General features: G+C 32.5%; 5 protein-coding genes across 6 annotated transcripts; 1 reads left to right on the plus strand and 4 right to left on the minus strand.

Annotated features, from left to right (window-relative positions):
* Window positions 1–2388: 2388 nt before the first annotated feature.
* Window positions 2389–4052, minus strand: LOC123914058. Its single transcript, XM_045965031.1, has one exon. It carries the CDS (start codon window positions 4048–4050, stop codon window positions 2452–2454), a length of 1599 nt encoding a protein of 532 aa, XP_045820987.1. The 5' UTR covers window positions 4051–4052; the 3' UTR covers window positions 2389–2451.
* A 3154-nt stretch (window positions 4053–7206) lies between these two features.
* LOC123914059 (F-box/LRR-repeat protein 2-like) lies at window positions 7207–9128 on the minus strand. Its single transcript, XM_045965033.1, has one exon. The coding sequence runs from the start codon at window positions 9024–9026 to the stop codon at window positions 7455–7457; it is 1572 nt and encodes a 523-aa protein (XP_045820989.1). The 5' UTR covers window positions 9027–9128; the 3' UTR covers window positions 7207–7454.
* A 920-nt stretch (window positions 9129–10048) lies between these two features.
* Window positions 10049–12188, plus strand: LOC123914060 (pentatricopeptide repeat-containing protein At5g42450, mitochondrial). Its single transcript, XM_045965034.1, has one exon. It carries the CDS (start codon window positions 10207–10209, stop codon window positions 11821–11823), a length of 1617 nt encoding a protein of 538 aa, XP_045820990.1. The 5' UTR covers window positions 10049–10206; the 3' UTR covers window positions 11824–12188.
* Window positions 12189–12530: 342 nt separating this feature from the next.
* Window positions 12531–17071, minus strand: LOC123914057 (cysteine-rich receptor-like protein kinase 10). Its single transcript, XM_045965030.1, has 7 exons — window positions 16149–17071; window positions 15307–15426; window positions 14905–15077; window positions 14603–14813; window positions 13704–13941; window positions 13212–13362; window positions 12531–13125 (listed from the first exon to the last, which is right to left on the minus strand). The coding sequence occupies exons 1-7, from the start codon at window positions 16945–16947 to the stop codon at window positions 12808–12810; spliced, it is 2010 nt and encodes a 669-aa protein (XP_045820986.1). The 5' UTR covers window positions 16948–17071; the 3' UTR covers window positions 12531–12807.
* Window positions 17072–19752: 2681 nt separating this feature from the next.
* LOC123914056 (cysteine-rich receptor-like protein kinase 10) lies at window positions 19753–25935 on the minus strand. Of its 2 annotated transcripts, none has more exons than XM_045965028.1 (8): window positions 25424–25935; window positions 24333–24724; window positions 22006–22131; window positions 21657–21823; window positions 21316–21532; window positions 20843–21080; window positions 20589–20739; window positions 19753–20396 (listed from the first exon to the last, which is right to left on the minus strand). In XM_045965028.1, the coding sequence occupies exons 1-8, from the start codon at window positions 25804–25806 to the stop codon at window positions 20088–20090; spliced, it is 1983 nt and encodes a 660-aa protein (XP_045820984.1). In that variant the 5' UTR covers window positions 25807–25935; the 3' UTR covers window positions 19753–20087. The 2 variants fall into 2 exon arrangements, with proteins under 2 accessions (XP_045820984.1, XP_045820985.1); XM_045965029.1 differs by having other exon boundaries at window positions 21322–21532; window positions 25424–25866.
* Between the last annotated feature and the right edge of the window lie 1077 nt (window positions 25936–27012).

Genomic DNA, 27012 nt, shown 5'->3' on the forward strand with positions numbered 1-27012 from the left:
ACAATTGTCATTCCAAAATATTAATTTTTAATATATTATGTTATATCTTAATATTTATTTCGTAAAAAAAAATTACAATTTATAATTTGGATATCCAAAAACCGATCCAAATTAAACTGCATAAAATTGGATCAGATCGGATTGGATTTTTTTTATTTGTCATCCAAAACCGGACCGAGTCGCAAATAAATTTATTTTTGGATCAGATGAGTTTTTATCTCAAAACCGATCCAAACCGAACCATAAGCACCCCTAGTAACATGTAACAAAAAAATAAAAATATAACGTAACTGAATACTCCAATTAATACGTTTCATTAAAAAAACACAAAGGTAGCACCTTTAGAAAAGAAATGGTAGCAATTAGCTAAAAAGTAATGTACTGCAAGCACATGCTAGGATAAAGAAACAATTCAATGATAGTGGTACAGCGTAAATGGCAAGAAACAAAGTCAGAAAAAATTAAAATAAAAGAAAATACATACAGGGGGTGGGAATCGAAGAGGGGATAAGGAAAATAAGCTAGGCGTGTTTGAAATTAAGTTGGTATTTTTAACTTTTTAAATATCTACTTTTTATTCAATTTTCAACTTTAAAAATAAGTTGCTTATTAATTGTAGTACTTATTTGAAATAGTGTTTGGCCCTACTTCTTCTTTTAAGTGATTTTAAGTTGGAAAAAAGTCAGGCCAAACACTACCTTAGTTCAAGACATTAATTTGAATTACAACATTAGTGAAAAATACTTTAACTTTAGAATACTTTAGTCGATGATGAATTATTATCGTGGTAAGAGTTTGACCATATAATTAGGAAATGTTCATTAATATCGCTTTATTCAATAAATTAGCTCTCTCTTTTCCTAATTTTTGGGTATTCTTTTGTGTATTTTTTCCCGTTAAATACATTCACATGAGTGATGCATTTGGTGCTAGTTTTCAAAAACCATATATAAGAAGTTTCTTAGTTTTGGCATGATACAAGTAATTGAGCTAATGCTTTTGATGTCATCTTTACAGAAAATGAGGCTTTGCTATGTTTATTCCCCAACTTATTAGGAGAAAAGCGGAAAAAACGTCGTTGTGGAATCAACTTTTTAAGGAGGTCTCCTTTTGTCACCCTACCGGTTATTCGCACGTCTTACGTCTTTATTTTTTTATCTTTCTGCTACTTAAAATAGAGAACATTATAAAAAGGAGAATTTCTGAAAAATGTAGTCCGCTACTTAAGTAGCGTACGTTATAAAGGTAAGGTATTTTTAGGGGGCTGTCCGTTACTTAAGTAGCGGACAGGGATATTTTGGCAGATTCGTAGGGCGCACGAAAAAATGGGTAGGAAGGCAAAAGTAAATCTATTTTCTAAGGAATCAAATGAGAAGGAAAAAAAAGTTTTTTCCCTTGCTTTTCTTTGTTTTCGGGGTAATCAAATATAGGACCTGTTTGGATTTGTTTATTTTTGAGTTTATAAAAATTGTTTATGCAAATAAATAAATTTTTAAATTAATTTATAAGTTTTTATAACAACAATTGGGCTAATGCTACGGTGGACCACCTTCACAGGTGGTCCATTGTGGGCAAGTGATCTACCAAATATAAATTTTACAAAATTTACCGTTAGATTGAAAATTTATATCATATATATCATCCATAAAAAAAATTTAGAAAAATTGAAAATCATTTGATATATTATTGATACTCATCAAGATTTACCATATTTAATAAACGGTTAATCTTTTTTTCATTACCAAATAAGTTTCTATACAATTACAAATAAAACTACCAGAACTACTACATTCACATAAATCTAGGCAATTGACCAATAATGCAAGAAGAAGAACCATAAATCAAGCACCCCAACAAGAACAAAAACACAGTGCTATCCAAACTCATCAACAAATCCAATCCTATTCCACCTCTTGGATTAAACCCTCTTTCCAAAATATCAAAATCAATTCATGCAGCTGCTGTATTGTTGGCATCACATGACAAATGCAGTGTGATTGAAAATTACCAGAAAATCTACAAATAACATATGTAATGAACACATAGAACCTCAATGACCCTCAAAAATTCACTGAAACTAATGCTAGACTAAGAAATTCCTGATTGTGAGAAGGCATATAAGATTAAGAACACAGCAAAACATGAAACAAATACAATTTGTTTCCGTACAACATTCTAGAGTTGCTATTAAGGAAGTGAAAAAAGCAGGAAGAAAACACATACAGGTTAAAATAACATAAGTAACTCTGAAGTCTGAAAACAAAAACATCTTACATTTTAGAGCTCAAACATCAGCATAACACTTTATGAATGCTAGCAAACAAGGCATCCGTGACTCGAGAAGTATTTCTTCTTTATGTCACTGAACAAAAAACAACTTTTCTTTCACAATGACGGACTTGAAAATACAATCGAGGCAACAACATTAGTAAGCACTTTATGACAACCATTTTACTTTATCAATCTGAGTTGCCTGCAGTTTTCTACCACATGCTTCACTCCCATTTCTGTGACATTATTACAATATTCCAGTAATAGTTGCAAAAGTCCACGGAAACTCTTTGAGATCACATAAAGTGTTTCATCATCAACATTTGTATATGATAGGTTCAGCACCTCCAATTTGGGAACTTTAAAGTTTATTTCAAGTAGTTTCACTCTTGAACAGCGGGATAAGTTCAAATGTCTAATGTTACAACACATCCTTAACACTTGAGCAACACCTTCTTCTATGCCACAGCAACCGCTCAAATCAAACAGCAGTAAATTGGGGGAAATGGAAGCAAACATTATGATGTTTTCATCTGTTAACCACGGATTGTGAGCCAAACGGAGATACTTCACCTGAGGGCGTGAAGTAAAATCCATCAAAGATTTAGAACTCTCTAGACTTCTTTTCCCAATACTTGTGTGTTCCATTTTGATATCACTGAGTGAAGGATAACTCTTAATGAGTGCAAAGAAGGCAGATATTGTGAGCAACGAACAATGAGACAAGTTTATAGATACCAAATCACCCAGAAATAAAGACAGCTCCACAACATGTTTATCAGTCAGAAAAGCAGCATTTTGAAGATCCAAATGTTGGCAATGTTGACACTTGGATAAAAAATAAAATATTCCAGAATAACTATAGCCGGCGCAATTTTGGAGAACAAGTCTCATCAAAGGTAAACCTTCGTTTGCAATAGAGAATAGCAATTCATCGGAAATATTTGAAGATAACAAATCAAGACAAGTCAAATACTTCAAACTCACCAAGGAAGCAATGAATTGTGAAGTAATGTAAGATTCACCGTATACCTCGTTCGCTTGTCCCCAAGTATTGGAAAAGGATAAAGACCTCAATGCTGGTCTCTGGCGGAGAGCAGAAGCAATACCGTCAAAGGTTACACCATAACTGTCCAACATGATAGCCTCTTCGAGTAACTTACAATTTTTGAACAAGCGGAAAATCAATTTGTCGTCAATGTAATGATGAAAAGAGAGATTAACCTTGCGAAGTTTAAAAAGAGTGAATAAAAGAGGTTCTGACGCGTCGAATTCGCAGTGGTCTGGGTCACTGAGGTCGAGGACTTCAAGTAAAGGGAAACAATCGGAAATTAGGGAAATGTCACTGCTACAGATAAAACTCATATTGGAACAAGTGAGAGAGGTCAAAGTTGTAATATTTTTGGAAAAAGCTCGCAACCCATTCGCCGGAATCATGTCTTGGTTTGATAGATTGAGTGATGTAAGTTTCAATGGGAAACGACAGATTTTGTGGAGAAGCCTGTTGAGGTCACCACAGAAGCGCGAGAGGTTGAGGGAGGTGAGGTTGGTGAATCTACGAAATAGTATAGGAAGAAAAGGGAAGGTTTGATGACATATTGTGAAAGATAATCGGAGACGGTTGGTGATGAAGAGAAACTGTTTGGACACAAGGGAGAGTGATTCCAAACTGGGATTGTGGTCAATGAGGAAACTGATGACACATTCCCAACATTCAAGAGGTAAATATAAATCAGCATGTATTGTTTTTCTTCTGTTCAATTCACTGGATGAAGCCATTGTTGTTTTTTCTACAAGCAATAAATGTGCAAATTTGTATTCAAATGAAAACTACAACAAAGAGGTTTTAAAGCTATCTCAAAATACAGTAATACTATAAAGGATTAGTAAACTGCTCATAAAAAAGACAAGGATCACCTTTTCTTTGCCCACCAACAAATTGTTTGAGAGAGATTCTGTGTCTTTTACATTGAGGGGTTAGGTTAGGTCAAGAAGAAGATGAGAAGTTAAGGATAGAATAATAACATTGTTGTATCATCAGTAAACACTGTGATTATGATTATTGTGTATAGAACTAGATGTATCTGGGCTATAAATATAATTCAGAGATATTATCTATTCAATGAATTTAAAAAATGAACGTTAGCTTATAATTAAGGTCGAAGGGAGGAGTAATAAACCTTGGTCAATATTTATAAAATATAAAAAGTATTATTTTTAATGCAAAAAGTTACCTTTTTTTAACATTCTTGACCGATGCTCAATGAGTTAGAATGACCTTTATTTAATTACTAGCGGCCGCGTCTGTCTGTGTCTATTATGTTATGGTGAACTTGTTAATAAAAGATTTTTACTGCTCAAAAAAACAAAAGTCAGGGGTATTGTTGGTATTATAAAAAGTCCACACCAAAATTTGTGTATCCTCTTTATATATAGGTATAGATAAAGAGGGAATACATCAAGTGAGAGGAGAGTATTATGAGAGATGAGAGGATGAAATATTGACCATTGGATACAAAGCAACGGTTAAAATTAAATAAAATACAATGTGCGTGCTGCACCCTGCAGAAACAGAAAAAACAAACCGCTTCGTCTTCTCTCTGCTTCATTATTCCACAAAATTCCTCATATCCTTGTACCCATTCATTCACCTCTCAGAGGATCTAGTTTTTTTTAATCAAATAGATAAATGGTGCGTCCATATCGATTCAAACCTTGGATTTTAAAGGATTGTGGTGATAAGAGCAGATTTTTAAATGTGTTAGGTTTTTGTTGAAATAATAAAATCGATAGAAAAAACTTATCGAATTGTTTGTGAAATTTCAATGGATAATGAGACAATGGAATTGTCGGTGTATCCATTTCTAATAAAATAAAAGCTTGTGCATTTATGGTGTGCTCCTGCAATCCTGCCCCTTGTTTTAGAGAGAGATAGAAAGAAGAGGTGAAGGACCTTGTTCAAGAATGACAATGGGAGATGGAATGACAAATTGGATATCACGGATTTCGAATTTGTCAATAGATTTTTCTACATTCAAAGAATTAACCCAAATCTGAATCGCAAACGTTCACAAAGGAGGCGACGGAGATTTGAAGCAAGAGTGATCAGGTGCGGTCACATTTTTAATGAATAATTTAATGCCAACCGTTGATTTTAATCTAGTGGTTATTAATCAATCCTCTCATCTCTCACAATAGCAACTCCTCTCACTTGAAGTGCTCCCTAGATAAAGATATATTGATTCATTGGTGATGACAAACTTAAACATACATATTTTCTTACAATAAAATAAATTTAAGTCATTCATATATTATTAGTAAAAAAAAACGTCATTCATATATTAAAATAGTCACAATACACTATACAAAAAAAAAAAAAAAAAGTAACAATATAACAGATGAAGATAGAAAAATACTTACTAAAGATACATATAAGACTTTCGGTCAACAATATAATGTTAACAAACCAGATTGGAACATGATAAATGAAAAATACTTACTGAAGATCAATGAAACACCTATAGAGTTGTCCTAGCCCAAAGCCCTAGCCAAATTCAAGCATTGACACTATCTGGTGTTAGCTTCTTATTGTTAACCAATTTCTCTGCTGTCAAGTGATCGCACATTCATGCAGTATGTAAACTTACACCATTAGATTTCACACAAGTCTTTGGTTTCAACAGAAACAAGATGCAAGTAAAAGACTAATCTGACAATGTAAATTAACTAACTGCATGAATATGTGGTCTCGTGACTGCTCAGAATCCAAAACAGATGTGAGAAAGTGACTAAATGCATTGTGATCTGAGATCTAATTTTCAAGGGTCCTCTTGCCTAAGGTTATTGAGTATTAACTTTCCCTTGCACAATAACTAACAAACCTAACATTTTGGTTTCAAGCTTCATAAAATGGCATCGAAAATTGATATGAACACAATTCACAACTTATGCATCACATGGCAATTGCAGAAAAATCTACAAATACAACTACAGTGATTGCAAACTAACCGCAACAGGCCTCAAGTACCTTAGTGTTCTCGAAAAACAATCCAAAAGTATACCTAAATGTGATACACCATGTCAACAATACTCTCCTCCACCAATTTCTGGTTACCCTTCATGAGAAAGGGCAGAGTAAGTGTCCTCCAGCTGGTGGTAGTGTTGACTGTTGTACACCTCCTGTTCCTTATACTTATGGACCACCTAATCCTAACACTTTTGGACCTCCTCCTAATCCTTACACCTATGTGCCTTATGGTGAAGGTGGACGTTCAACTAATTATGTGGTTATGCAATTTGTAGTACCTATTTTTATGTTCTTTTCTTGTTTTATTCTCTTCTGAATTTTGGTAGTTTTTAATGTTAATGATCATTTTATAAATTGGGCATATTATGTAATAATGGTAAATTAGCTTGTTAATACTCAAATAGTTGAGACCCAATCAAGAGATGTTTCCTCTTATATTCCTACTAATGTAATTTCCATTACAGATGGCCAAATATTTTTATCTGCCGATATATTACTTTAGTCGATATGGACATCACAGGTAATGTACAGATATTCTGGTTTATTCACCTTAATTTTAGTCACTATTCACATAATAAAATTCATTTCAAGCTTCTTTTTTAAGAAACCTCAGATTGTATGATATTTATTTTTCTTAAAATGATATATCAAACACTTTGAATCAATCCCTTGGTATTTAGAAAGAGCTGAGACATAACCAAATGAACCAATCATGATTTGAATTAGCAGAAGGGGATTATCTCTTTGCCAACATTTATAACTGATTATTCTTTAATCAAGACAACAATACATAGGACGACAAACCTTAAAAAACTATGTTTATATATGAAGCAATTAGTTTCATTTGTTTCCTTACAACATTCTAGAGTTGCATTAAGGAAGTGAAAAAAGCAGGAACAAAAAGCATATGGGTTAATATGATTGTAATTTTTTGTCCAAAATAACATAAGTAACTCTGAAAACAAAAACATCTTACATTTTAGAGCTCAAAGTTCAGCATAACACTTTAAGAATGCTAGCAAACAAGGCATCCATGACACAAGAAGTACTTCTTCTATATGTGACTGAACAAAAAACAACTTGTTTTCTTTCTCAATGATGAACTTGAAAATACGATCGAGGCAACGACATTAGTAAGCACTTTATGACAACCATCTTACTTGATCAATTTGAGTTGCCTGCAGTTTTCTACCACATGCTCCATTCCCTTCTTTGTGACATCAGTACAACCTTTCAGTGATAGTTGCAAAAACCCACGACAACTCTTTGAGATCACATAAAGTGTTTCGTCATCAACATTTGTATATGATAAGTTCAAATTTCTAATGTTACAACACAACCTTAGAACTTGGACAATACCTTCCTCAAATCTATCATAACATCCGGACAAATCGAGCAACTGTAAATTGGGGAAAATGGAAGCAAACAGTTTGATGTTTTCATCCGTTAACCATGGATTCCAAGCCAAACAGAGATACTTTAATTGAGGGTGTACAGTAAAATTCAACCAAGATTTAGAACCCTCTAGACTCTTTTTCCCAATACTTGTGTTTTCCATTTTGATATCACTGAGTGAAGGACAACTCTTAATGAGTGCAAAGAATGCAGATACTGTGAGCATCAAACAATGAGTCAAGTTTATAGATACCAAATCACCCAGAAACAAAGACAGCTCCACAACATGTTTATCAGTCAGAAAAAGAGCCCTTTGAAGATCCAAATGTTGAATATATCGACACTTGGATAACAAATCAAAGATTCCAGAATAACTATATCCTTTGCAATTTTGGAGGCAAAGCCTCGTCAAAGGAAGACCTTCGATTGCAATAGAGGAGAGCAATTCATCGGAAATATTCGAAGATAACAAATCAAGACAAGTCAAATACTTCAAACTCACTAAGGATGCAATGAATTGTGAAGTAATGTAAGATTCTTCCCTTTCCTCGTTCGCCTGTCCGAAAGTATTGGAAAATGATAAAGATGTCAATGTTGGTGTCTCACGGAGAGCAGAAGCAACGCCATCAAATGTTGTATCGTAACAGCTCAACATGATGACTTGTTCAAGAAGCCAACAATTTTTGAACAAGCTGAAAAGCACTTTGTCGTAAATGTGATAATGACCAGAGAGATTAACCTTGCGGAGTTTGAAAAATGTGAATGAAAGATGCTCTGTCTCCGTCTCCTCGTATTCTTCGCGGTGGTGTGGGTCACTGAGGTCAAGGACTTCAAGTAAAGGGAAACATTCGGATATCAGGAAAATGTCAGTGATAGAGATAAAACCCATATTGGAACAAGTGAGAGAGGTCAAAGTTGTAATCTTTTTAGAAAAATGTCGCAACCCATTTGCGGGAATTCTGAGTTTATTTGATAGATTGAGTGATGTGAGTTTCAATGGGAAACAAGAGAGTTGACGGAGAAGCCTGTTGAGGTTAGTGACGCTACTATTGGTTAAGTGTGAGAAGTTGAGGGAAGTGAGGTTGATGAATCTGCGGTAGAGAAGATGAAGAAAAGGGAGGGTTTGATCACAGATTGTGAGAGAGAATCGGAGATTGTTGGTGATAGTATGGAACTGTTTGGAGATGAGGGAGAGAGATTTCAAACATCGGTTATCATCTTTGAGGAAAGTGATGATATATTCCCAACACTCGACAGGTAAATATAAATCAGCAGCAACAGCAATTGATGTTTTTCTTTTTCTTCTATTTGGTAGACTGGACAACGACGCCATTGTTGTTTTTGTTGTTGTTTTCTGTAAGCAACAAATTGTTTCAGAGAGACTCTCTGTCTTTACATTCAGGAGTTAGGTTAGGTTAGGTTAGGTCAATTTGGGGGTTTTAAGAAGAAGAAGAAGAAGAAAAGTTTGTACAAAATTGCTAATTTTATTTTATGGGTCACGCTAAACGGTGCCCGGGGCACTGTTAAGCATATATAAAAAGGAAATAAAAAATAAAATTTATATTGAAAATATAACTTTTTGTACTTTTGAGGCATTGAATGCATGCATTTCGAGACAGAATTTCTATTTTAACATGCTTAACCAGTGCCCGGGAGACACTGTTTAGCATTTTCCTTATTTTATTTCTTTGGTTGATAAAAGAAATTGCAAACTCATCGAAAACTCACACATACAAGGTGGAGTGATTGGGGTTCGAATCTCGGTCTCGACGTTCGACATTAGTAATTTCGGCATTTTTATCAATTGAGCTAGGATTTGTGGACCAAAATAGCTAACTTTAAAGACGTAGAAATTGGGGAGAAAAAAAGTTTGAAAAAAAAATGACACAAGTAACCTTGTATTGGGGCAATTTTAATTAAAAATTTGAGAAAAACAAAAATTTTCAAAAATAGTTTAAACCATTAAACCGAGCCGAAACCGAGTCAACCCGAGAAACCATAAACAGACCAAACCGAGTATTTAATTGGTTCGATATGGTTATGCATATGTCACCCATCGGTCTAACTGGTTCTGGGATTTGAGTCTGAAACCGAACCGAACCGATGTCCAGCAATCGAAGGGTCTGTTTGGCCTAGCTTTTTTTGAGCTTATGCAAACGGCTTATGCAATATAAATTAAGTTTTATGCTATTTTATAAGTTCACACTAGTTAAAATTGTAATTTTATAAATCATAAATTACTTTGGCAAACTTATAATAATATATAAAAAGTGAATAAGTTATTTAGATAAGCTTTAAATAAGAGGAAAAAAAATCATACTTAAATCTATTTATTTAACTTTTATTGTCAAAACAATATTGGGATTAATCTTTTTTTTCTTATTATAACCGGAAATAAGTGACTAGTTTGTCGTTTGACTGCAAATGCGAAGATCACTTCAAATTCCGGCAGCCACCTCCGACGGCCACCTAGCAAGCATTCCGTTCTCCCTGGTGGCTCCTCTAACAGTGATATGAAAGCATTAATCCAACATCATGCAAAAACTCACATAAAAAACATAGTTTCTAGATTCTCTATACCTTCATGGATCACACCCCATTTTCATTCTTGTACCTATCAAACTAAAACTCATCATGCCCATCATAAAAACACTGTTTCAAAAACAGATTTTCGACCAAATGATTCCGACTCGACCACTTTCAATATTGCCTGCAACATGTTTGATGAAATGTCTGACTTAACTGTTTCATCAGCTACCGAAATAATTTGCGGTTTTTCCAGGAGGAATTGCCATGAAGAAGCTATTTATCTTTTCTTGAGAATGTTTGTGTCGAGGATTAGACCTAATGAGTTTACGTTCGGAACTGTGCTTCACTCTTCGACTGTGCTTGGGAATGTTGAATTCGGTAAGCAGCTTCATGGTTGTGTAATTAAAACTGGTCTTGATAGTAATGTATTTGTTGGTAGTGCACTTGTTGATTTGTATGTAAAGTTGAGTACTATAGAAGAAGCACAAAAGGCTTTTGAAGATACTCAATATCCTAATGTGGTGTCTTATACAACGTTGATTGGTGGTTATTTGAAGAGTGGGAAATTTGGAGATGCTTTGCGGGTTTTTAACGAGATGCCTGAGAGAAATGTCGTCTCGTGGAATGCGATGGTTGGGGGGTGTAGTAAAACAGGTCATAATGAAGATGCTGTGAAATTTTTTATTGACATGCTTAGGGAAGGGTTTATTCCGAATGAATCTACATTTCCTTGTGTGATTTGTGCAGCTTCTAATATAGCTTCACTAGGAATTGGTAGAAGTTTTCATGCATGTGCAATCAAGTTTTTGGGTAAGCTTAATGATTTTGTTGATAATTCGCTTATTAGCTTTTATGCAAAATGTGGAAGCATGGAAGATAGCCTCTTAATATTTGACAGGCTTTGTAAAAGGAATGTAGTGTCGTGGAATGCTGTGATATGTGGTTATGCGCATAATGGAAGAGGTGTTGAGGCAATAAGCTTGTTTGAAAGAATGTGCTCTGCAGGCATCAAACCAAATAGGGTATCCCTATTAGGACTACTCTTGGCTTGTAATCATGCCGGTCTTGTTGACGAAGGTTACTCATATTTCAATAAAGCTAGGATTGAGAGTCCCAATTTGTTAAAGGCTGAGCATTATGCTTGTGTGGTTGACTTGCTCGCACGCTCCGGCCGTTTTGCAGAAGCCGAGAACTTCCTTTACCGTATGCCGTTCAACCCAGGAGTCGGATTTTGGAAGGCAATACTTGGGGGATGTCAAATCCACCATAACATGGAGTTAGGGGAGCTTGCGGCAAGAAACATTTTGGCTTTGGATCCTGGCGATGTATCATCATATGTGATGTTGTCAAATGCTCATTCTGCTGCAGGTAGGTGGTCAGATGTGTCCAAATTAAGAACCGAGATGAAGGAAAAAGGGATGATGAGGATTCCAGGTAGCAGTTGGATTGAAATCAGAGGCAAAGTTCACGCCTTTAAAGCAGACCACGATCATAATAAAAATGATGAAATTTATGTGCTCCTAAGAAATTTCTTTGAGCATTTAAGAGAATATGAGAGTTCTGATTGGCTCAACAATTATTGTGATTTCAGCGCCATATAAGTAATGAGCATAGTTCTGTTTGATATAAGGTAATTTATGTCATTTGGAATTTTAGAAGGGTTGCATACCTTTTGCTACTTGAGCATTCTATTAGTTGGGCGAGATGAGACTTGTCATTCTATTAGTTGGGCGAGATGAGACTTGTTGCTGTACTGCTGTGAAAGAGGAAACCTTTAGTAGAGCAACTCAGAGGCTGGTAACAAACACAGCACCCAAATCTTAGTAATTACCCCAACACAATGGAACATATAGATCTTTATGCTTTTTATTTTGTCTTGGTACTTAAACCTGACATCTGATTCCATGTAAGTTTTATTATGATAATTATCCTGATTAAAGTAAAATAAAAGAACATGTTTTGACCATTTCTCGTTGAAATGATTTTTTTTTCTGTTGTCCCTTAACTCTCTTGCTTTTACACCCTGATAGAAAAAACAAATAACTATTAGCTATGGGATATGTCGCATTTTGTGGTAGGCTAAATGGGAGATATGCTGTCTCTGCATGTTGTCTTTTCCTTATTTTTACTTAAATCTTCATACTTTGTTGTATTTTCTAAGCATAACAATTTCATGATTAAATAAATGGTGTTTATGCAGACCAATGCAATATTTGTAGTTTCCCTTTATTTTGATTTTTTGCTTTGTGATGCACCCATGTTTGTGTTGTAAATTACTCAACTTATTAATAAATAATGTAAACGAAAGTAGATGAATTCAGAGGTCAATTGACAACAACCCAAAGCTTTTCCCATGAATGAAAAAAGTTTTGTCTGAAAAATACAAGAATGTGCTGTACAAAATGGCATAAGCCATAACAAATACCTAAGATATATATTGTCTAAGACTCGATCATTTTTACACACCAAACTGTATCCAACCTTCCTAAACATGATGTTCTTTCTTTTGAGTAACTTACAATTACCTACAAGTTTTCTGAATCCTACAAAAGCTATAAGATGAAAAACATGTCCAGTTTCATTGTTCATCTTGGCCTCAATTCAGACAAGGTTACTTCATTTGCAGAGATAGAAGTGTTTGATGAAGACTCTTGGTCAACAACAGCTCGTTGGACGTCACCTCTTCCAACAGAAAATGCAGGGCGTGTAGGGCTGGTAAGAGTCGCCGAGTCACTTGCAAGCATGTGAACAACACTTGACATTGTAGGTCTATCTGCTGCATCTTCTTGTACACACAATAGTCCAATATGTATACACTTCAGATATTCACTAGGTACACATGACTTTTCTATCAATGGATCCATCAAGTCCAAACCTTTTCTTTTGCACCAAAGGTTCCATACCTATGTATACATGCATTTTAGTTTAGTTATAAGCATATTGTTTTTCTTTAGGAAAAAGTGAATACAAGCATAAGTTATGAACATACATATATGGGAAGGCTTTGTCCAGGCTCTGAAAGATAGAATTTGCTGTTTTTTCTTCCACTTATGATCTCTAGCAAAAGAACACCAAAGCTGAAAACATCTGACTTCACCGAAAATAATCCTTCCATAGCATATTCTGGAGCCATGTATCCACTGCTCAAAATCAATATATCAGTGAAATTCCTTCCAATATATCAGTGAAATTACATGCCACTTTTTTTATTTCCTTCCAATAAAACTGTAACACCTTTCCTAAAAATACTTTGAAGAGAGAAAATAAAATGTTGTTCAGCTGTGCTATTTTAGTTGTGGTGACAGATAAGAGAGAAAAAGTGGACAATGATTTTGTTCGATAAAACTAGCATTACTTATGAATTCAAATGAAGTAGGGTATTAAAATTTGATGCTATGTGGGTCAGGCATATTCATGTAATGCATTTGAGGAAGTATGCATTTTTGTACTGTTCAAAGAAAGCTAACCAGTTTATACTTACTAAGTTCCGACAACTCTAATTGTATTTGCTTCATCCTGGTCTCCTCCAAATGCTCTTGCCAGTCCAAAGTCTGATATTTTTGGATTCATTTCATGATCTAACAGTATATTGCTAGCTTTCAAATCTCTGTGAATAACTCTAAGCCTAGAGTCCTCGTGAAGATATAGAATCCCTTTAGCAATCCCATTAATAATATTTAATCGCTGTTTCCAATCTAGTTTTGCACCCTTCACGATATCTGATGGAAAAATATAAAGCAATGCAACTCTAAGAAATATGACTGAAATTAAAGCAGTATTCATAAATTCGAAAATTAAACGTTGTGGAGCTTATAATCTGTTTGAAGAAAATGTAACTCATGTCCTAGTTAGCATTTTATTTGTGTGTGTGATATATATATATATATATATATATATATAGGAGCACGCTCCCCAAGTAATCCCTATGTATGGCAGCTGCCCCTCTCTGGATGGCTTGGACTGTGTTCTGTTTTGTGCTCACATGGACTATGTAGAGGTACTGTTTTTCGGGTGATCAAAGTTAAAGCACGCTTCAAAAGAGGTATTCCTAGATCCTTATGTTTCTTAATTTGATGTTTGAGTTGTGATTAATGATTTAATCAAGATCTGCTGCTCATTGGAATTATTCCACTAAGACGATTAAATTTTTTGAAAACCCGTCTTAAATCTTCAACAGTGGTCATACACACCCACGCGCGCGCAACTCTATGAAATATTTTAAATGTGTACTCATTTAGGAATAATAATAAGCAATAATGATCTAAATAGTCAAATGTATTTGGTCCAAATTTTGGTTCATTCCAGATGGAGTATGTATTAAAGATGTTCAAAAGGGAAGATAAAGTAATATAAAGCAGGTTAATCGTTGGGGATTCATACCAAATAGGTGGAAATCAAGGCTTGAATTAGGCAAGTATTCATAGATAAGAAGCTTTTCATTTTGCTCAATGCAGCAAGCCAATAGTCTCACGAGGTTTCGATGTTGCAATTTGGCAATCAATATTAATTCATTTTTTAATTCCTCCACACCTTGAACGGAAGTTTTTGAAAGCCTTTTCACAGCAATTTCCCTTCCATCTGCTAAAACACCCTAATACATTTTTCAATTTTATTTATAAGAAAGTTGTTAAGAGAATAAATCAAACAAATAAATATATATGTATGCTATTCTAATATATTACCTTGTACACAGTTCCAAATCCACCTTTCCCCAATTTATATTCATCAGAAAAATTATTAGTACTCTTTAGAATGGTACTCAGAGGCATCATAGGTAGGTCAGTATTTCCAGTCTCCTCAATGTCAGTCTGATCTTGAGAAAACATTGGACTAAGGATTTGCATAGAATTTCTCTCTGAAAAGGTGGAAGTATTAGATATATACAGAAAGAACAATATTTGAACAGCACAAATCTGACACCATATAAAAATACATTCAACACAATTGTCGACGTAGCTGAAAGTGAGAGAAAAGATAGATAAAAAACACAAAACTGTATCTTTATACGGTCGTCAAAATATCATTTCTGATACAGGAATAATTGATATCCTGAAGTTTAAGAACTGTTGAGATTTTGATCTTACCTTTTTTACGTTTCAAGCACCGGAAATAGTATGCGCTGAAAGCCAATAGGGCTGCGACTGCTATTCCAATTACAACAATGACTATGATAATCCATGACCTTGAGTCATCCTTTTCTTTGGCTGCAATAACAAGTCAAGAAAATGTTGAATGAAGTGGAAACACTTGTTGTTTTAGGCTTTAGGTAGATAATTTGTTATGGAGTTATGTAGTAATTTTCCATTAATAAATATAGGATAATTACATATGAATGAAAGGTAAGCGGGCAACAAGCTGTGCCGCTAAAACAATTACACCACGGTCTTATCTCAAGTGGCAAAAATCCCTTGAAACATTTGTAACCAAAACTTTAACATATTGAAACAAGTACTTTTGATAATAGTCCGACAGATAAACTTTATTTTAAATCCTAGTTACCATGCAGGTCATGTTGGTTAATATAGTTAGGTTCCCTACCTATTATACTTTAATACAAGACTTTCCTTAATGTGAATTCACAAGTTTTGCTTAGTGTTGTTAAGATGTCTCTGAGTTTGGATTCATTGTCTCGTGTTCTAGGCAGGAGCTCTTGCCTAGTTTTCAAAATTTTAAGGTTGTTTTTTCGAAGACACAAGCCAACATGGTGTTGGGCCCAATTCCGACTGCATATTAAAACCATGCACCCAGTAACTATGTGTTGAAGTACAATATATTTATAAGTGGGAAGCATCCCTCATCTTACATATTGGTTTTGTGGGTTCAGTTAGGTTCACCATAAAATATTAAGAACGTCTTATAGATCTTAGCCAATTGGCACTAGCTGCATGGTACAAATATGAAGTCAAAGACAGAAAAAAAGTCATACCTGGCTCAGAAATTGTACCATTCACAAAGAATGGTTGAGTTTCATACATCATAATACAACTTGGAGAAAATATTCTCCACACTTTCTTCTGCATACAACAATTTTCAACATCCTCAAGCAAGTTACTCAAACAAGTTCTGCATTCCTCATTAGTAATATCTCTGCTGCATTGCACCCAACCATACCTACTTTGAGTACCATTTATGTTAAACATATGTGTTCCAAACATTAAATCTGTCTGTGATCCCATTTGTATTAAACCATTCATCAAAATTCTAGCATCACTATCAAATTCACCAGCACTAGTCAAATTCTGTTTTGCATCAAACATAGGAATCCTTGGTCTTATAGTAAGGTTACCAAAGAAATTATTGTTTGAATACCTCACAAGACAAAAGGGGTACCACAAAACTGCTGAAGCATTATTAGGACAGTGTTGTTCGAGCAATCTGCTAGAGTTTTGAACACATGAATGACAAAGACTTGTATTAACATCGCCACGACAAAAGTAGAGTCCGTAAACCTTATTGTTTTGATCACTACCTGAAGTTCTATTTCCAAAACCATTACTTGTAGCAGAATCTGATGATAATGAAGACATCAAATTGTTGAGGTTGGTTTGGTATGTGGTGGAAGGAGCAACAGAAGATTGGTCCAAACAAGCATATCTATAATCAAGTAGTTCTTGTGTATTGCTATTGTTCTGAGATGCAGCAAAATAGAAAAGGTATATGAATTTGATGGTAAATAACCATATATGATGCATTCTTATGCTGCTACAATTACTGTTTCTGATCATTATAGTTTGTATGTGATGATGTGCCTTAGAAACCTTTAAATGGACGTAACATCCACCTTATATTATGTTCAAAGAATCATAAAATGGCTTCCTTATAGTGTAAAGTTTTTGACCATTGAGTATTAGAAAATTGAAGAATATTGCTAAACTGAAGACTTAATCAAAAAAATATTGGTAAATTAAGGCAACCTAACAAGTGGTGATTTATTTAATTTAATTAACAGTATTCAAATTGAAAGAGTTTGATTCATATCAGAAAATGTGGTGGGGGTGGGCCATGCAACAGATAATTTTTTATATTTGAAAAGTCAATAAGAACAGGTGGTTTGTTTGTAAAGGACAAATAGTAAGTTTTTATTGATTTTTGTCAACTTTTAAGCGTATAGAAAAGAAGATTAAACATTTTGGAGTCTCCATTTTCTTGTTAATAATAATTTAATTTAATTTACTTTAATCAAATGAATTACATATGCACATTGAAATGTAGATAAATCTTTGATTTTCTTTAAATTTTATTCACATTAGCTCATCAAGAAAAACACAGGAGTTTTATAGCCAAAAAGTATTGAATGAGTTTGGTGATTCAAACATTTTGTACAACTTTGTTATTTTATTTTATTTTGATTATGACTAGATACTGCGTCATCAAGAGAAGACAAAATAGACAACAGTTATGTTATTTTGAATATGAGTGGTCAATGAGTTAATATGATTGGCTTTAAACTTGCTATGTTATTTATTATCGGTATATTTGATGTGCTAAAACATAAGAAACGGATAAAACAATTTCAGTTGTAATGTGTTTGATTTTAAAACTATTTTTGGGATTGGAGAAAAGGAACAATTTTTTGTCCTCTACACAGGTTGTATAATACCAAAATAACGAGAACAGCCAATTTAGTCCTGAAAGTGGCACTCACTGTCATATAAGTCCCTGAATTAACGAAAACTGCAGAAAACTCCCTGAATGTTAGTTTCATTGGTCAATTTAGTCCAAAATGTTAGTTTCATTGCTGACATGACATTCTGACTAGGCTGTTTTGATGATTTGTTGGATTTATTTAAGTCAATTTGGCTTTTATTTTAATTAACATTAATTTAAAAAAGAAAAATATGATTAAATATAGCAAATTAAAATAAATTCATACTCAAAACTCAACTCTTTCACCTTCAAACTTTCTTTATAGAAAAAAAAAATAAACCTTCAAATGTGAAAGGGAAATCATTCATCCAAATCTAAAATACTAAAATCTACAAACCTTCAAAAAACAAAAATCTACCAACACAAAATTCCTAAAAAATCTTAACAACAAGTCAAAAACAACATAGAAACAAAAACCATCTTCAAACCCTTTTCACCTTCAAACTCAACCTTTCCTTTCATCATTACTATCCATATCCATCTCACCTTCTAACCTAATCTTCAACCCTTCTCACCTTCTAACCAGCCTTCAAATTCAGAAACAAGAAACAATATAAAAATACCATCGCAGATTCAACCCAACAGTTTCCATTTCTATTTCGTTTCTGGGTTTATGTCATATCCATGGCTTCTACCCTTTTTTCAAAGTCAATCCACTTGACTCAGTTAAGAATCTCCCTTTTAAGCAACAAATAGAAAATCTATGAAATTGAATACAACTCAAAACTCAATCGAATAACAATAACCTACAGACCGTTCGTTTAGCAAAGCATAATCATAATCCATGATTTTTCAAGCAAGTTCAGTTCTAGATTAGTAAGGTTCGTGTGATTTGTTCTAGATCTAGATCTAGTAATCCATGATGCATTGATGCTTGATGGAGGGTTGAGAGGAGGAAGAAGATTTGGGTTTTTAGATTTGGATTCCTTTGCTGTTGAATGTTAATAATAAATAAATTATGAGTTTGATTTTTGTTGGGTATGAATTTTCTTTAATATATTATGCTTTATTTTGTTTTTGTTTTCAAAATTAATATTAATTAAATTAAAAGCTAGGTAGACATTAAAACATCCAGCAAATTATATAAATATCCTAGTCATAATGCCACATCATTGCATTTAACAGATATTTAACGTTTTGGACTAAATTGACTGACGGAATTAACATTCAAGGAGGTTTCTGCAGTTTTCGTTAATTCAGGGACTTATATGACAGTGAGTGCCACTTTCAGGGACGAAAGTGGTTGTTTACTACCAAAATAACTTATTTGTCCAGCAAATGTCATACAAGATAGAATTTGTCAATACCTTAAATTTTATAATGTGTTGTTCTATCATATTCTATTCTCTCTATTACTTAGATTTTTACGGTACCTTAAAGTTCAAATCTATTAGTTAGAGTTTTAAAACCAATATGTGAATTTGAACTTATAATTTTATTTATTTTTTTGAAATGGCAATAAATGTTGAAGTCACGTGATTCATCATATACTAGGTTGCACCATATTCCTCATAGATACTATGTGTAAACCAAAACGTTAATGTTATGTTTGGTTTGGCGTTTTTTCACCTCTAATGTATCTTTGGTTTTAATTCTGGAGCAACTAGAATTGATTCTAGACGTATAGAATTGATTTTGGCTTGTTTGGTTTCTCAAAAATAGAATTGATTCTGCCTCTAGAATTGATTCTACTTGAAGCTAAAAATCGTAGTTTCTGATTCTATAATTGATTTTTACACTCAAATTCTTTGTTCAACTCACTTTTGTATGAATATATCCAAACATAAATCAATTTTGTCGAACTCAATTCTATCAAAATCAATTCTTTCAAACTCAATTCTGTCAAAATCAATTCTGTCCACCGCATAACCAAACACATATACGGTGTGAATTGTGAAAGAAGAAATCCCAAAAAATGTGTAACTTAATACAATTTAAAAGCAAGATTATGTGATTTACAACATGAATAGAATAAATATCTACAATGTTAGGATTGCAACTCTAAACTATTACATGCTTCTCATAGGAGGCTGCCCAATTTGTTGTGATAATTGGTTCTACAATTTGTAGTCAGTGATCTCAATTGTTGATAAAAAAATCGAACAGTTGAGATTTTGAATTCTCATATTGTCAAAGTCATTGAGTTGTCATGTGTTATCCAACGATTTAAATACTCGGACCAAAGTAACTTCACAGAATATTTTACCATTTTATGTCCCTACCTAGGGAAAACATTTGATATTGTAATTTCATTAACAGAAGGATCATTGGAAGTTTTTGAAGTTGATCCATGTTCCTTAACGTTTCTTCCAACTGAAAATGCAGGATGATTAGGATTGGGAAGTGCCATTGTATCACTTGCAAACATGACAACAACATTGGACATGGTTGGTCTATCAATTGCATCTTCTTGTACACACAACAAACCAATGTGTATGCACCTTACAACTTCATTGGCTATGTATGTCTCTTTCAATATTGGATCTACAAGTTCCAAACTTTTTCCTTCATGCCAAAGATTCCAACTCTGCATGCATATAGTGCATATTTAGAAACCCTACTTTAGTTCTTACTTAGCTTGTGACTAAAATCACACAATTTATATTTTAGTGACAAAACATGATAGGTTTTTTTGGGTAAAAATCAAAAAATTTATTTAATTTAGAGAGATAAAAAAAATAAATTAATCCTAATAATTTCAAAAGTTGTGAAAACTCACATATATAAGAAGACTTTGACCGTGTTCTCCGAGATAGAATCCACTATTTCTTTGTCCACAAATTATCTCTAATAAAAGAACTCCAAAGCTGAAAACATCAGATTTCACTGAATATAACCCCTCCATAGCATACTCTGGAGACATGTATCCACTGTGTAAAATCGAATGTCAGTCAATTTAGCAAATTTTTGCAATTAAATGATTAAATCATTTGAATAGAAAGAATTGTCATCAAATGAACAATTAACACGTACTATGTGCCCACAACTCTTCTTGTATTTTCTTGAGCTTGGTCTTTTTCAAATGCCCTTGCCAATCCAAAATCAGATATTTTTGGATTCATCTCTTGATCTAGTAGAACATTACTAGCTTTTAAGTCTCTATGGATTACTCTAAGTCTAGAGTCTTCATGAAGGTACAAGAGTCCTTTTGCAATTCCATTAATAATGTTCAATCTTAACTTCCAATCTAGAAGTTTTCTTTTTTCATCATCTAGCATTAATTCAAGTGACAAAGAAAATGTTATTTGTCACCAAAATATATTGAGCATAGCAATATAACTACAAAATTTATATGAATAGTTACTAATATGCTGACTGTGTGAATGCATATCTCTAACTTTTATTTTTGAGCAATCTCTACAAAATTTATATGAATATATTGAAACATGAGAAGAAAAAAAAATGGAAATGGTATAAAGGCATTAAGTATATAGTCAAACACATACTAGTACCAAATAGATGAAAGTCAAGGCTAGAGTTTGGCATGTATTCATATAAAAGCAACTTCTCATTATCCTCAATGCAGCAACCCAAAAGTCTCACAAGGTTTCTATGTTGCAATTTAGCTATAAAGATCACTTCATTTTTGAACTCTTGTGAACCTTGACCAGATGTTATAGATAGCCTTTTGATTGCAACTTCTGTTCCATCTACTAAATTACCCTAAAATAAATGTTGAAAAGAAACAAAATAACATAAAAAAAAAATTGTAACTCCTATTGAACGAAAAAATACTAACATAATAATTAATATATTAATATTTGTATATTCAAAAAGAGAAATGTACCTTATAAACAGGGCCAAATCCACCTTCTCCTAGTTTACATAACTCGGAAAAGTTATTAGTACTTTGTTTAATCCAAGTTAAAGGGATTATTGGAAGGTTGGAATTTATTGAATCGTTTCCTTTACGGTCATGAAGAGATATAGGAATTGTCTCTGATTCTAATCCATCTATATTAATAAAACTTTTGTTAGTCTAAATTTTGCCTTATTACTATACGTCACAACACTGACACATACACGTATACACCGATAATATTCAAAGGAATTGTTAATTAGTATTACATTTTTCTTGTGAGAAATGAGTTTAGAGAATTTTTAATCATAAGTACTATATATATTGTGTTACTTGCCTTTATTTGAATGATTAAGCCTCCATATGAAGTAGATACAACAACTCATGAGAGCAACTGCCACCACCAACACAATGACTATGATGATGATCAAGGTATTTGATATTTTTGAACCTCCTTGGCCAGCTACAAGTGCAAATAAAAAGATGAACATGTCACATTTCTTACCACTTCTTAGATAGATATTGTATTTGAATGAATGAATATCGTTTATTTTAGTAAAAAAATGGAGATAATGTCAACTCTGGAGAACATTTCAATTAAAATTGGACTCTTTGATATGATCTAATAAAATTTATTATCTCATATAAGTTGATCTGTTTTGGATCGAAAAACCATTTTAATTTGCCAAACTTAAATATCTTATATTTTTACCCTTTTTTTTAAACTTCTTTTATATATATACACACCGGTAAATTGCTCTTCTCTTCTTCTTTCATTCTCGTCGGAAAATATCTTTTTATTGTGTAAAATTTCAACAAACATATTTTTTAATATTCTGTCTGTTTAACAAACTGAAAAGAAAGAAAAGAGCAATGATCACTATCATTTTAAAAAAGTCATGTTAGTGCATATAGTCTTCAAAGACAGCATAAAGTTTCACACCATATATAGTCTTTGACCAAGGACAGTGGTTTTGAAGAAAATACTATAAGTTAGGTAAATAAAGTTTGGTTAAGAAATTGTTTTTTTTTGAATTTAGGTTCTCACAAATGATTTGTTTTTCGGCGAAGTTCATTAATCACTTGACTCTAATGACTTAGTTATTATTTTAAGATGTTTTCTCTTCCGACCCCACGTGTTTCTTTTATATCCCTGAATTTCCAATTTTCCCCTTGCAAAAAAATTCGGTTTTTAGAAACTGAATTTTTTTGCCTCGAATTATATTTTCGGTTTCTAGAAACCGAAATTTACTTTAAATTTGCACTAGAAAAATTTGGTTTCTGCGAGGACAAAATTAAAATATTGAGGAGTATAAAAGAATCACGAAATCAGAAGAGAAAACATCTTAAAATTAATAAAGGTCATTACTCATTAATTATACACATGATAAAGAACATGAATTAAAGCCCAAAACAATTAATCATTTGCCTAATTTAATTTGCTTTCGCCGGCAGGAAAGAGTCAAAACCCAAAAGCTTATATGTTTTGGTCAAGGTTAGAAAGTGATATCTTGTCTCCTTTCAAGACTAGACTAGAAGAACACTATATTTTTTGTTCCTTTTCTTTTCTTTTGTCAGAGAACATTAGTTTTTTTCAACGATGTACAAGTATTGTATTTTATAAAGTTTATTTTTTAATGATTATTTTATAAAGATGTTGTAAGTGTAAAATATCTATGAATTTTGTGGATCATTAATTTTCACTAAGAAACATAACTTGTTACTTTAGTATATTTAGTTTTTCTCTCAATCGCTTTTTTTTTTTTACAACACTCGAATTCAATATCTTGTGTCAAAATAAGAACACTCGAATTCAATATCGCAACTAATAAATCTTAATTCACTTTCCACTCCGACCAACATAAGTAATGTTGATATTAAAGAGAGTAAATTGTTGTTTAACATATAAACTTCTTTAAAAAAAATTCTCTTTCAAATAAACTATTATCAAAGAAAACAAACGAACTTTTCTAGATAATAATATTTAACATTATAATATTTACTTTTCTCATCTTGATAACTACACATTGCTAGTCAATAAAAATTTCAGTAATTCATTCATCATAGTAGAAAAATAAACTAAGCATTGTTGAATATGTTGTTGTGTTGTTGGAGTTTGTTTGAAGTCTCACATTGTTTATGTTCCCGAGCGGTTAAGTGTATAAATATGTGAGGACAACCTCACCCTTTAAACTAGCTTTTGGGGATGAGATCCGAGCATATTTAACAAGCATTTTATTTAAGATAGAACTATAATCATTTTTAATGAAGTGTTTCAACACCTTCAAGATTGAAAGACTTTGTCTTTCATACAAAAAAAATAAATTGAAAGAATTGTCAAATTTGCATTATATATTGACACACTTGACATTAAAGGGTGTAGATGGAAGAAACAATAGTTATGTTTATTTTATTTTGTAAATGGAGGAAGAAACAACTAATATATACACTTATATAAACTATTGTTTTGTCAAATTTATTTCTAACTATTTATAGTAGAGAAACAAAATTTTAAAATAAAATAAGAAATAATTAAGAGTATGGTGTCATTGTGGACTTAGTTCAGTTGGTAAGAACACTGCATTATATATATAAGAATTGGAGTTTTGAATCCCAAACACATCATTTAAAAAATTGTACGATAAAAATATATAAATAATTTACCTGCCAAAGGAGTTGATGTTTGATAAATAAGTTCATAGAACTTAAAATCATCATATTTTATCAAACAACTTGGAGCAAGAACTTGCCAACCAATCTTTGTCCCACAACATTTAGGAACTTTGTCTAACATAGCCCCCAAACATTGATTACATTGCTTGTCATTAAGGTCCCTACTACACTGCACCATTCCATATCTTTTTTTATTAGTACTCAAATTGAACTCACCCATTGCAAATAAATTTTTGGTATCCAAAGTAGCTTCTTTGATCAAACTTTGCATATTATCCTCAGCTTTCTCAAGTTCTTGTGGATTATTGATGTTTTCTGACCCAGATATGTTGTACCATGATGGATCTGTTGTTAGCTTTCCAAAGAAATTATGATTGGAATATCTGAATAGTGATTGATCCAGAAATTTTAAGTTATGAGAGCAATAATTGAAAAAAAAAAGAATAATCAACAAACATTAGGAAAATAAAATTGATCGATCTTCAATTTTGGCATCACTAGAACTTGCGACAAAATTAGAGACAAATTTAAGATTTTCAAATCTGTCGATAATTAATTCAACTTTTTCTAATACTACTAAGTTATACTGAACTGGGTTACTTCATAAGTGAGTATAACTTCGAACGTGATTAATTAGTTATCTTAATAACTTATTATGAATGTTGAATTTCACTTTCAAGCTATTTCACAAATTTTCGTAAAATTAAGAAACTATTTAATACTTCATTATATAATTTATAATTAATATATAATATATTTTTCAATATTATGAATAAATATCTTAGTCAAAAAAAAATTATGAATAAATATCGACCAATTAGTAGATAACATAGCTACAGTCTTCGTGAGCTTTAGTTCAATTGTTAGAGACATCACATTATATATATATATAAATCGGAATTCGAACTTCAGACACTCAAATTGTTTATTTTAATGTGAAATTTTAATCACTAAACTACTTAAAAAAAATAAAAATAAAAGATAGCTCAAAATTTCAGATTTATATAAACTTGATCTCCCTCCTCATATATAATGGAATTGTCAAATTTCTAGGGGAGGAAAATGCTCAAATCCATATGTACCTGAGAATGCAAAAGTTGTACCATATAGTAACTGAGGCTCTATTAGGACAGTATTGAGGAATATCTGAGGCAGCAGTAGAAACACAAAATTGACAAAATGAACCTCTAACATCACCCCTACAATCATAGAGACCATAAACAGCATCAACTGTGTTATCACCTATGCTTGTGTGATTATATCCTTTGCTTACAATAGCATCAGAGGAAAGCAATGACAATACTTTGTTAAGGTTTGATTTGTATGTAGCTGTAAGAGATTGTTCTGTTGAGTTTTTACAATCATCACCTACATAGTTTGCAGATTGTGCAATTGATTTTGTGAAAAGGGTCATGAAGCTAAGAAATCTAAGGATGGAAATTATGAGTATGAGTTTTGTTGCCATTATATTTGTGATGAAATGATTTTTTATAGCAATATTTTCTTCTGGCTAGTTGAAGTTTATACCAAAAATTGAGGTTATTTATTGATATGTAGGGTACTAAAGTCAATTGCCTATTAATTATGAAAACATAAGAAAGCAACACTTTGGGCTAAACAATAAATATTTGAAAGAGATGGCCAAATGGAGGCTTTTTCTAACATGAAGAAGTGATTCATGTGGTGCATCATGCAAAGTCTCGGATAACATTATAACGAATACGAATTTTACAAAATCGACCGTTGGATTGAAAGATTCTATCATATAGATCATCCATAAAAAAATTTAGAAAAATTGAAAATGATTTGATATGTTATTGAGATCTATCAAAATTAACGATTTATGAGTTTTATTAAATATCGTTAATTTTGATGGGTCTCAATAACATATCAAATCATTTTCAATTTTTCTAAATTTTTTATGGATGATCTATATGGTAGAATCTTTCAATCCAACAGTCGATTTTGTAAAATTTGTATTCGTTATAATGTTATCCGAGATTTGTGCATGGTGCAACATATGAACCACTTGCTCGGCCCCAAATGGCCAATATATAGTATGATTGTTCTTGTTTACTAGACTAGAATATAAATGGTTTGTTTTGATTTGAAGTAGTTGAATTTTCAAATTTATTGATTTCTTTAGAAAGTTCATTGGATTAGAAAAAAATAAAATTATTGATAAAAATGATTAATCACATCTTTACTTCATTTTAGTTAATTTGCACGTATGTCACATTTCATATTAGAATATTGCATAAAGAAAGGATGAGGTATGCCTTGGTTGAAAGTTTGAATTTATCAAGATTAGGTAAAATCTAATCTATATAAGATATATAGAAAGTTAATTGTTCTGAATAAATCTAAACTACTCTTGCTTAAGGTGCTATCACGTGTCTCAAATGAGGGTAATTGATGTCAAAAAATTTGATGATTGAACTAAAAGTACACTCTTTTTCAAATGAAACCAAGCCATATGAATCATTTGGGGCATTTGTGAGTGGAAAAATGTTTTATCAAACCAAAATTTTCATTGTAACAAAACCACCGAACCGTTTATGTCTTTTTCAGTTTAAATGAAACTAAGTCATCAACACACGTGACATCTTGTTACTTCTCCCAATGTATCACCAAATTTCAAATTCAAATTTTTCCCCTCATCACTTATTCA

The sequence above is a fragment of the Trifolium pratense genome, linkage group LG3 (assembly GCF_020283565.1).
Source record: "Trifolium pratense cultivar HEN17-A07 linkage group LG3, ARS_RC_1.1, whole genome shotgun sequence".
Lineage (NCBI taxonomy): Eukaryota > Viridiplantae > Streptophyta > Magnoliopsida > Fabales > Fabaceae > Trifolium > Trifolium pratense.

Coding starts and splice junctions, on each gene's coding strand:
- LOC123914058 (XM_045965031.1), bottom strand. CDS start 4,050: ATGGCTTCATCCAGTGAATTGAACAGAAGAAAAACAATACATGCTGAT.
- LOC123914059 (XM_045965033.1), bottom strand. CDS start 9,026: ATGGCGTCGTTGTCCAGTCTACCAAATAGAAGAAAAAGAAAAACATCA.
- LOC123914060 (XM_045965034.1), top strand. CDS start 10,207: ATGAAAGCATTAATCCAACATCATGCAAAAACTCACATAAAAAACATA.
- LOC123914057 (XM_045965030.1), bottom strand. CDS start 16,947: ATGATCAGAAACAGTAATTGTAGCAGCATAAGAATGCATCATATATGG. Junction 14,814..14,904: donor GATTTGGAACTGTGTACAAG/GTAATATATTAG, acceptor AAAATGTATTAG/GGTGTTTTAGCAGATGGAAG. Junction 13,942..14,602: donor CCTTGATTTCCACCTATTTG/GTATGAATCCCC, acceptor TTTTTCCATCAG/ATATCGTGAAGGGTGCAAAA.
- LOC123914056 (XM_045965028.1), bottom strand. CDS start 25,806: ATGGCAACAAAACTCATACTCATAATTTCCATCCTTAGATTTCTTAGC. Junction 24,725..25,423: donor TACAACTTTTGCATTCTCAG/GTACATATGGAT, acceptor ATCACTATTCAG/ATATTCCAATCATAATTTCT. Junction 20,397..20,588: donor GTCAAAGTCTTCTTATATAT/GTGAGTTTTCAC, acceptor ATATGCATGCAG/AGTTGGAATCTTTGGCATGA.